The 12,500-nt window shown below is 41.7% G+C and overlaps 1 protein-coding gene across 2 annotated transcripts in view; it reads right to left on the reverse strand.

Annotated features, from left to right (window-relative positions):
- pias1a (protein inhibitor of activated STAT, 1a) overlaps window positions 1-12,500 on the reverse strand; it is a 74,743-nt gene that overhangs the window by 33,739 nt on the left and 28,504 nt on the right. For both annotated transcript variants that reach the window (XM_053492685.1, XM_053492684.1), the window contains exon 2: window positions 5,970-6,408. In XM_053492685.1, the coding sequence (XP_053348660.1) occupies window positions 5,970-6,408 (439 nt within the window). The remainder of the gene's footprint in view (window positions 1-5,969; window positions 6,409-12,500) is intronic.

Raw genomic sequence — 12,500 nt, forward strand, 5'->3', positions numbered from 1 at the left:
TCAGAAACAGTCTCAGGGAAGCTTATCTGCATGCTCGTCGTCCTCATTGGGGACTCGACTTGACTCCAGTTCTTCATCGTAACGGATTTTGACAGATTTGTGAACAATATTTGAAAGATATGGTTATTTTGTTTATGTAGAAAACGTTTCAGATCTTTGAGTTCATCTCATTAAAAATGGGAGCAAAAACAAAAGTGTTGCGTTTATATTATTGTTCAGTATATATATATATATATACCAGGGACTAAATTTATGGTCATAAAAGCTGATAGCACACAAATGAGGATGGGTTCCCTCTCAAGGTTTCTTCCTACTGTCATCTCAGAAAGTCTTTCCCTGCAACCCTTGTCCCTGAAATCCCCCCCAGGGACAAACCAATAACTATAGTTTCTTTTTTTTTTAAAAGAGCTATACAAATAAAATTTAACTCGTTTTAATTGTGCAGAATAACAGAACCTTTATTTCTCTATTTAATCCACTGCTACATTATATAATTCCCCCTGATCGGTCCGTGGCTCCTCTGCCCCATACGCGTCACACTGCGATGTGAGCCGACTCCTTTCGACTGAAACCAGTGTTTGCTTTTTCAGCAATCTGAGCTACTGTAGCTCTTCTATTGGACTCCCCACATGCATCAGTGAACCTTCGCCGCCCATAACCCCTGTCGCCGGTTCACAGTTTTTTCTTCCTTGGACCATTTTTTTTAAGGTCCTGACCAGTGCAGGCTGAAAACATCACACAAGAGCTGCAGTTTTGAACTTTGTCTGATTCAGTCGTCTTAGACACATCACAATTTGGCCCTTGTCAATGTCGCTTAAATCCTTTTTTTCCTGCTTCAAACACATCAAGATCACGAACAAAATGTTTACTTGCCACCTAATATATCCCACCCGCTTTCAAGTGCCACTAACACCACTGTGAATTGAATAACATTTATTATTAATTATATACCAGTAAACTGGTGACAGGATCACGGGCGCTCAAGGATCATTTACGCCTGTGACGACCAAAGACTAACCCGTCCGGGCCGATTCCAGAGAAAAGCCAATGTAGCACAAAAAAAAAAAAAAAAAATCCATGCTGGCCTTAACAGAAAAGTACCAGAAGACATAGCGGACAACAGGGTACTTTCCCAGATCTCAATCCGATCAGACTAACAAGTCCACTCCATGGAGGCCCCAACCCTGCAACCCACAGCACCCAAAGGACGTCCCAATGGCAATGTCCTGTAGCAGGCACCAAAGCACAGCCCCAGGGGTGTAGAGCCGGACCTGTGACACAAGGGGAACCTGCACAATATCCAGTTTAATCTTTTATGTCGTAATGGTATGGCGGATAGTTGTACTTATAGACCGTGTGTCCATATATAAGAAGCATAGCAACATGAGTATACAATACTAATAAAAATTTAGAAAATTTAAGCTGAAAAAAATCCATAGTAAAAATCAGTAAACAAAATAAAAGCATAAAAATAGCCAAATAAATCAAATAAAAAAATAACTATTTTAAAAGAAAATAATTAATTATCAAGACTTAATTATTATTAAGACTTAACTATTAAAAAGTGGTATTGACAAAAACCCTCAGAATGAAATAAAAGCAGCTGAAAATATACAGATCTAAATTTGGCGCTCATGAGCAAGTCAGAAGTGACACGGGCAAAAAAAAAAAAAAAAGAAGAAGAAAAAAATCTCCCTCAGACAACATGAGGAAGAAACCTTGAGAGAAACCAGACTCAAAAATGAACTCGTCGTCTTCTGGGTGACACCAGACAGTGGGATCATGGGTCGTTACTCATCCACAGCTGTATGTAATCACGCAGGGCTATATCATGTTCATTTTATTTTTTATTATTATTTTATTTTGATTCTTCTTACATCAACTGACAACATGCCTGCGAGATCATATTTCACACTCGGCTCACCAGTACGGTTCCAGACCCTTGTAGAATCTGTGCCAGGGGCGGTCCTGGCGCTGTTCTGTTTTTTTTCTTTTAATTTGTCACCCACCTGTATACAGTGTTCGTCAATAAGAACGGCGTTTATTAGCAACTACTTGTACCCGAGTCCATTACTGATGGAATGGTTCATGTTTTAGCAGCAAGGAATATTTCACTCCACAAAGCAAGATAGCTGGTGTCTGTCTTTGTGTGTGTCTGTGTGTGTGTGAGAAAGAGGGAGAGAAAGTGAGAAAGATTATTGTAAAAATCCAGAGTGTAATCTGTGCTTTTTGCTTAAAGTCTGCATTCTAGAAAGAGCTGGCTGTGTGATGCAGGATTGTAGTGATCGTTATTGTTACTGGCAGAGTGGAAAAAGAGCTCAGGTGTGTGAACCTGCGGTTTCATCACTCCTCATGCAAATGTGTGTGTGTGTGTGTGTGTGTGTGTGTGTGTGTGTGTGTGTGTGTGTGTGTGTGTGTGTGTGTGTGTATGTGTGTGTATGTGTGTGTATGTGTGTGTATGTGTGTGTATGTGTGTGTATGTGTGTGTATGTGTGTGTATGTGTGTGTATGTGTGTTCTTTTTTTTTCGGGGTGGGTTGGAAGAGAGACAGACAGACAGACAGTAAATGTCACACAGAGAAAAAGACAGAACGCGTGACAAAGAGAGGTAAACACTGATGTAAAAAAAGGGAGTTGATGATGAAGAGTTGGACAGACAGCAAGAAGAGGGAATGGGAGGGAAAGCAATAGACAGAGAGAAATCCCTTCATCTTGTGGGATCTTTCTTTCATGTAGTACTAACCTCCAGGGAGGAGAAAAGCAAGAAAGGAGGAAGAAAAAAACAGAGACACGAAAAGGCAGGTGGGGAGATGGCATGTATAGCCATATAGGGGAAGAAGAGAAAGATGGTAAATAAAATAAAAGAGAGAGAGAGATGGGGCCATGGGGACGTGGAGAGACTTTATGTTAGGAGGATAGGAAAGGAGAAGAATTAGTTTACAAAAAAAAGAGAGAGAGAAAAAAAAACAGGAGTAGACAGATGGTATGGATTGTAGGGAAAAGATGGACAAATAGGAGATGGAAAGAGAGACAGTGAGAAACAGAAAGAAAGGGGGCCAGAGAAGAAGAGAAAAATGAGAGGAGAGAGTATGCAAAGGGGAGGGGTGTCAAACATAAGAAAGAAGAGGAGAGAGAGAGGGAGAGAAAGAAAGAGAGAGAGAGAGATGGGGCCAAGAACTGGAGAGACAGCATGAAAGAAGGATAAGAATGAAGTTAGTAAAAAGAGAGAAAGAGACAGACAGAGAAAAAAAAACATTAATTGAGAGATAGTATGGATAGGGGAAAGATGAGCAAATAGAGAGCAAGAAAAGACAAACAGAGAGAGAGAGACGAGTGGACAGATAGGCAAAGGGGAGGGGTGGCAGAAAGAGAGAGAAAGAGATGTACAATGTTCAGATTTCATCACAGGCTTTGCAGATGGCAGAATGAGAACTGGGAGAACAGAAGCAGAGAGACGAAGACAAACAGAGATAGAAGAGAAGTATGGAGATCTTCATGAGGAAAAGTGTGAGGATAAAGAAGAAGGTAAGGGTGAGATGTGAGCTGCTAAGCACATTAAAACGCTGCTAATGTGGGGGAATATGGTCATCTCTTCACGGCCCAGCTCTTGGCCCTCATGCCACCCAACACGTCATCACCATACGTAACACACACACGGTATTGTAGCGTCTGTAACACGGCAGATAGACGCGAGAGATAATATGCAGAGAAGCAAACGGTAATAACACTGCAATAGTTTATACACCGTGTACTGGGCTGGAACGTGTCTTGTACTCTGCATCGATGGACAAGTGTACAAATATGTTCAAAATTATGTTTGTATATTTCTGCACACAGACACACGCACGCAGTATGAAAGAGAATTAGGGAGGTAAGACGTTGATGTCAGGCGAGGAGGCCTGGTTGACAAACCTTGTGACAAATGTTTTTGTTTGTCCAACTATGTGCTTTTATTAGCATTTAATAGTGTCTGCTTGTATCTCGGTATGTGTGCGTGTGTGAGAGAGAGAGATGTTTGCGCGAGCCTTTAGAATGTTATAAAACGGTAAATCCAAGCATTAATCGTTTTTTTTTTTAAACAAAGCACAGATATGATGATGTTCTCCACGTATAGTGACACATCAAGCTGTCCCAGTCACACGCACACTCGCGCCCAACTTGCTCATCCTAATTTGTAACAGATAAATATTAATTCAATTTAGTTTGTATTTAGAGAGCATTAACTGTGAAAATAATTGCACACGTCCACAAGCGTGGGTTGTAGGGAGAAGGGACGGGGAATGTTTAAGGCTTCACTCGGAGTCAGGAACATGGCATTTGTCCTCTATTGTGCATGTTAAGAAACGGTCCTGAGAAATGGTGACAGCTATTTTGGCACAACGTAGGTGTGTCATTTCAGACCACAAATATAGCAACTCTTTAGGAATGAGGGAGGAACTGGTTTACACCCAGCCGAATTATTATTATAGGACAGAAATTACACATCCAACTGATTAAATATAGAGATTTGTAAATATATAATAAGAAACTGGCTTCGGTTAACAAAAATTACACAATATTTTCAAATACTTGTTCTGGTATATAAAGTACATTGTCTAAACTTGCTTAGATATAAATGAGTAAATACCCATTAAGAGCCTTTGACTGGATAATTACTGCAGTGATTACAGGTAGTCCCCGACTTATAAACATTCAAGTTACGAATTTCCACAGATACGAACAGACCGCGGTTCTACTACCAGCTTAATCTCGGAAGTAGCTCACGTGTATTCTACAAAAGATAGACTGTGAAGTAAACCAGATACCAATATTTACAAATATATCCAACATTTCCATTGTGTAAATGAACGTATGAAATGTCTAAAGTCCGGTATTTTGTATAAATATAAAAGTGTGTGGGGGGGGGGGGGGTGTCTGGAGAAATGAGTCGGCCTCACCGGTGTTAACGAATCAGTCCGGGAGCACAATGATAGACAATGTCTGTCCTGTAAAGCTATCCTGATGGTGAATAATCCTAATTACGAACAATCCACAACAAAACCGAGTTCACAGTGCAATACAGTGTACAGTGAGACAAAATGCGATTTAAATGCGCAGAGACAACATTACACAGTGATATTTATTTCCTTAGGCACGATTATGGTTTTTGACCACATGATGGCAGTGTGGGGAAAGAGGACAGAGATTAAGTCAAGTGGATTGGTATGCATCATATTGTGTATTCGAGTCAAAGGCGCACAAGACTCTTTTTGTCGGACTTAAGAACAAATCAGACTTACGAACGGGCTCCGGGAACAGAAGTCGTTTGTAAGTCGAGGACTACCTGTACTATGTTGGTAACAATTCTTTTAATCCTAAATGATGCAATAAGTCGCTTCTCATTTCATAAACAGCAAAGTTGGAAGATGTGCCCAATGATCATGGTTAAGATGTTATTGTGTTTCAAAAGGGTCATATTATTGATCTGGATCAAGCAAAAAAAAAAAAACTAAGGAGCTGAAACAACTGGAATGGAATTAAGAAATGTCCAACACATTATTTTAATCTGGAAGAACTGTGCTGAGCGGTCAACGTTAAGAAAGAAATGTGGTTGGAATAAAATCTTATATGACTGGGGATCATTTACAAGCTTGCTGAAATTGCATTTTAATTTTTTTTTTAATTTTTTTACAAAATTCGATAGTAGAAATGACAGCTATGTTCAATATTAAAAGTAAGAACATTTCCATAAACACAGAACACAACAAGAACTCACAGGATCGGGACTAAACAGCTGTGTGTGCAAAGACCATGCTATGGTGACAATAAATAAAATATGACTCTTTCTTAACACTACAGACTCATGTGGAATGTCTTCTCATATTTGATAGATGAATGATGATATTACCTTAAAAATTCAATCAAAGCAGTTAAATAAGTGATTTTATCATTAAATACCAGCAGACGTCTGTAATGCGGTAACACTCTTACCGAGGCTGGTGGGCTTGATGAGCTCATCAAGGACATCGTAGAAGGGCAGCCTCTGCAGTTTGACGTCGGGGTGGACAGGGTGGAGCGTAGAGGGCAGGTGGGGTAGCGCCAGCTCATGCTTGGGCCCCAGGAGCGATATGGGCAGCAGAGGGGACGTGGGTGACGCGTGTCCGTCAAACGGCAGCTGGGTGAGGCCGGTGGGCAGCGATACGGCGGGCGCGTGTACCCCCTGTAGGGCCAGCTCGGCCGGCGAGAGCAGTTTGGTAGGGAAACGGCGCCTGTACAGCTCCTTGATCTTCATATGTACGGCAGGACTGCAGCCGGCCTTCAGCAGGTGCAGCGCTTTAGTCAGCAGCTCATGCTTCCGGCCGTGTTTGTTGCGTCCGGCGTAATTCAAGAGAACCTGCAGTTCAGACACTCGCAGGCTCATTACCATTTGCTGCAGGATGGGAAAAGAGAAGCTGGTTTAAATAACGCAAGCGTACAACGGAGTATGCAAACATAAACAGATTTTTTACTTGGCTTTATATTTAATCATGTGGAATTTACACAATGTACTACACCTTGAACACTGTTAAAGCGTGGCCTTAAATCAGGGATCGTTTCCGAGTCTGAATCGTTTTGATCAGTGGGAACACAATCATTTAGTGCTCGGCACGGTGTACTCGGGATCAAATTACTTGAACCTGGAAGCGGACTGTTGGTTAGACACGATGTCACCAAACCATGGCTCATGACATTTTTTCTGAAATATCTATATTATTAATCATAGTGTGAAGGTCGACTTCCTTGTTCTTTTTTTTTCTTTGTGTTTAATGGTGCATACTGCCACCTGCTGTACTGGAGAGTAAAAAGTTAGCGAATGTATTTAAGGACAAAGAATTAAAAATACATAAACGCTCGCCTACAAATCAATTGTGCCAAACATGGAACACCCAAAGTTTCAGCCACAAAACATGTAACATGTAAAACCCCTTGTGATATATTGTGCGTGGTGGTGTTTTTTTTTTTTTTTAATAAAAAAAAAAACTTTTACAATTATTCAAACCCCTTTTCCCGCTCAGATATCATTTACCCAAAAAGCTTAGAAAACTTCAATTAATTGAAATCATTAATAGTTGGGATTCAGACTGATGTGATGAGAGAATCAGAACTACGCACTCTTCTGATGTTGACAGTCTCGTAACAATCACACATTCTCATTAGAAACTGTTGAGGTTATAATCACATCAAGTTTGTACATCCTATAATTTTCCCCATGGCTGTTAATTTTGCAATATTAAAAATATTTTTGGGGGAGAAAACTATGTCGCACAAACACAACCTACTGGAGACAACCTTCATGGAGAGAGAACGAGACACACACACACACACACACACAGCAGGATAACATCATCACACTTCTGTAGCGTGACTCACCCAGCACAGACCAGACTGTTTACCCACCAAACACAGACCATAGACCCCCTCCACCCTACACAACCACACACACAAACACATGTGATTGCACAAATATATACATCCCTATATCCAAACAGGCGGTACAGATGAAGTACAAACACAAGATCCACAAAAATAGGCCTTTCCTTAATCTCTCTCTCTCTCTCACACACACACACACACACACACACACACACACACACACACACACACAGCAGCACAATCACTGCATCTCGTGAGAGGCACAAAAAATATGCATAAAGAAAACAACCAGACTCACAAATAGTAACACAACCATAAACACACACACATACACGTGCGCAGAGCTTCATTTTATAACCTGAGTCTTAAATTTTAAACCGAATAAATTAAGTAACAGCCTTGTACCCATTTTTAACTTCTCAAATAACACACACACACACACACACACACACACACACACACACACACACACACACACACCTGGAAAACATTCTATGCACTATTATTGTGTGTTTGAAGACAAACACAAACCCACAGATATACACAGACAGTCACACACACACACAGTCTCACAGACGCATGCACACACTCAAACACAGTCTCACAGACGCACGCACACACACACACTGTCTCAGACGCACGCACACACTGTCTCGCACACAGACGCACGCACGCACACACAGACAGTCACACGCACACAGACACAGTCTTACACACACACACACACAAAGAGACCCACACACACACACACACAAAGAGACCCACACACACACACACAAAGAGACCCACACACACACACACAAAGAGACACACACACACACACACAAAGAGACCCACACACACACACACAAAGAGACACACACACACACAAAGAGACACACACACACACACACAAAGAGACCCACACACACACACAAAGAGACCCACACACACACAAAGAGACCCACACACACACAAAGAGACCCACACAGACCCAGACAGACCTCCACACACACACACACACACACACACACACACACACACAGAGACCCACACACATGCACACACACATGCACACACACACACAGACCCCCCACACACACAGACCCACACACAGAGACCCTCCCCACACACAGAGACCCCCACACACACAGAGACCCCCACACACACAGAGACCCCCACACACACAGAGACCCCCACACACACAGAGACCCCCACACACACAGAGACCCCCTACATACACACAGAGAGACCCCCTACATACACACAGAGAGACCCCCTACATACACACAGACCCACACACAGAGAGACCCCCACACACAGAGAGACCCACACACACAGAGACCCACACACACACAGAGACCCACACACACACAGAGACCCACACACACACAGAGACCCACACACACACACCCACACACAAAGCCCCCCCTCACACACACACACCCACAGAGAGACCCACACACACACACAACCACAGAGAGACCCCCCCCACACACACAGACCCACACACACAGACCCACACACACAGACCCACACACACAGACCCACACACACAGACCCACACACACAGACCCACACACACAGACCCACACACACAGACCCACACACACACCCACAGAGAGACCAACACACACACACAGAGACCAACACACACACACACAGAGACCAACACACACACACACAGAGACCAACACACACACACACAGAGACCAACACACACACACACAGAGACCAACACACACACACACAGAGACCAACACACACACACACAGAGACCAACACACACACACACACAGAGACCAACACACACACACACACAGAGACCAACACACACACACAGAGACCAACACACACACACAGAGACCAACACACACACACAGAGACCAACACACACACACAGAGACCAACACACACACACAGAGACCAACACACACACACAGAGACCAACACACACACACAGAGACCAACACACACACACACACCCACAGAGAGACCAACACACACACACACACCCACAGAGAGACCAACACACACACACACACCCACAGAGAGACCAACACACACACACACCCACACACAGAGAAACCAACACACACACACACCCACAGAGAGACCAACACACACACACACCCACAGAGAGACCAACACACACACACACACCCACAGAGAGACCAACACACACACACACCCACAGAGAGACCAACACACACACACCCACAGAGAGACCAACACACACACACACCCCCACACATACACACGCACACACACAGACAGACGCCCCCCCCAAACATAGCCCCGCCCACACACACACAGCCCCCCCCCCACACACACACATAACACACACACACACATGCACGCGCGTACGCACAGCTTCTTATGAGATAAAACATTTTGTGTTTGTTTGCGCCTTTTACCATAAACTTAACATTTTGCAATCTGTTTATATCTAGGACTAAAAAGAGAAAACATTTTAAGCATTTAAAGATTGCATTGTGTCGGTGGTACAGGAGCAAATCTGATTACAGCCTGAACTGATTAAACTCGGATCCATTTCACAAACCAGCATCATCTTCACAGAAAGGCAGCCTACGCAGGATTATAAAGCAAATCAAACATTTCCACATCATTTAAAAGGAAATATATTTATGGTTTGTTAAAGTGGATGTGTCAATAAACATTCATCACATGAAGTGCTGTTGTACTGAATATCAGCACGACTGTGATGCTGTTTGTATGCAGCCCCGGTATGATATTGCTTTTATACAACACTTTCATATACTGATTAAGATTTGTTTGTTTATTTAACCAGTTATGTTGCTCCGCCCCCACATATCCATCTGCACTGGTGGAACTAACTAACCGCGACTGGTGGAGCTGGTGGCTGACAATTAGCGTAATTAACAGGGACAAGCGTAGTTTTAAACTCTAACCTGTTCTACGTAGCCAAAAGGGGAGAAAACTAGCTAGCGTTGGATATAAAATTTTTTTTTTTAAAAAGCAGAGCCGACCCAATTTGTAAGAGACAACGTTTTTGTTTAAGATGACGTAACATTATCAGACATGTTTTCTTGCTTTGGTGACTGAAGTCTCTTCTAAGTACTATGGAACATGCCGTCCTATTTTTCTCCCCAATGCTGTGACAAATAAACCGACAAACAAAAATTTCAAAAACTCTCTTGATGTGTTCTACTACTCATCTTACGTCCCATCAAATGATTTTTTCGCAAATATCTTTAATGTACAGACATGTCAACTTTACAAATTTTATTATATGTATAGATTATAACACAAGAGATGTTAGACATACATCCCAGTGCTGTTATGCTCTATTATCACTTGTCTCCCATTCAGTCAGATTACTGAGTCGGAACTCACTGTTGGGAATTGGAAAAAATATATATTTGGACAAAAATTCTGCTTTATCTCTTATATGTTTGCTACAACTTGGCCACAAATTTATATATAGGAAGTTTTCCCAGAGCATATAAATATCAGAAAACGCACGAGCCCAGGACTGATATCAGGCCATTATCTGCAAAAAACTGTAAATTGGGCATTAAAGGGGAGAAATAAGCATGGATTTAATCCAATCTCATAAATACCGATGTATTTTTACACTATTTTTTTAAATTATTTGTAATGCAAGTGATTTTTGTGCAAATAATGGTCAAGCTACTGTACATAGTTTTTTGCTTTACGTCTGTGAGTGCATCAGGAAATGATCAGTGGATGGTGGAATGTGACAATAGTAAATGATAGTAAGTTATTACATAAATCATTAAAAGCATTTCATAGTGAGTGTCAGACCAGCGGCAATGAAATAAATACATCATGAAATAAATACATCGTGAAATAAATCAAGATCTTGATAAATAAACAAATAACGAAATAAAACATTTAAATAGTAATTAAAATAAATTCCTTTCTAAATATTTTTGTGGCGATCTCAAATTTTAATGATGTAATGACACACTTAAGTAATTCAACTTATAATGATTTATTTATTGACATGTTTACTTATTTAACATTGTCACATTCCACCCTTATACGTATTGTGTTATCTGTGGCTAAAGAGATAGCTCCGGCGCTTCGCACCTCCAGTGTCGAGGGTTCGATCCCGCCTCTGATCTGTACGTGTGTGTGTGTAAAGTTTACGGGTTTTGTCTCTGCTTGGTGGGTTTCCTCTGAGTACTCAGAGTTCCTCTCACAGTTCAAAGACATGCACTCTACTTTGGGGAACACCCTAATCATACGCTGTGGATCGTTTAGAAATCAGCATAAACAGAATAAGGGCGTTTTCACACTAGGCACGACAGCATTGCTAAACAGCCATCTTCTTCTGTTCTCAGGTATGATTGGCTTCCGTATCTGATTTGATCCGTGCCCGAATACGCTGTATCGTTCTCTAGACCACTTTTCCCAGCGGACTCGGGCACCGTTCCCAGTCGCAGAACGATTGTGTTCTTACAGATCGAAATGAACCAGAATGAACCTTGGGGTCAAGTGTTCTCGGAAACGATCCCGGTGGCCCTGATGTGAAAACACCCTGAGAGACATGGGAAATGGATGAAAAATTATTAAAAGCTTCTTTAGAAATCTCTGAACTCATCGCTGGATCCTCAAACTTTCACCAGGGTATTTCTTATTTATTGAAAGTTTATGCTTTTTGGACATGCAGTAACATACAGGACATGGTTTCCACCCAGCAGCTGTGGCGCAACTTTCCCCACACTTTTACTTCATTTTTTCAGCTTTATATAAACTAACTTGGGAGATTTTTTAAATACAAAGTGACATTACAGTACATTTGACATACTGTACAGTACTGTGTAAAAAAAAAAAAAAAAAAAAAGGTACTGCTCATTTAACACACTTTTGTATAAAAACGTAGATAGTTCTCCGTTCCAACTCAAAATGTTAATCTGTCTTGTACCAGTTAGCCAGCTAATTAGGTTTTTAGCTAGCTAGTTAGTTAATTTAATGTTGTATGTATCACCTTGGTCCTGGAGGAACATTGTTTAGTTTCACTGTGTACTTAACTGTAGATGGTTGAAAGTCTACTTGACTTGACAGCCAATTAGGCCGTTCTGCACGTCTTTGAACTGTGGGAGGAAACCAGAGTACCCA

The sequence above is a fragment of the Clarias gariepinus genome, chromosome 3 (genome assembly GCF_024256425.1).
Source record: "Clarias gariepinus isolate MV-2021 ecotype Netherlands chromosome 3, CGAR_prim_01v2, whole genome shotgun sequence".
NCBI classification, from domain to species: Eukaryota; Metazoa; Chordata; class Actinopteri; order Siluriformes; family Clariidae; genus Clarias; species Clarias gariepinus.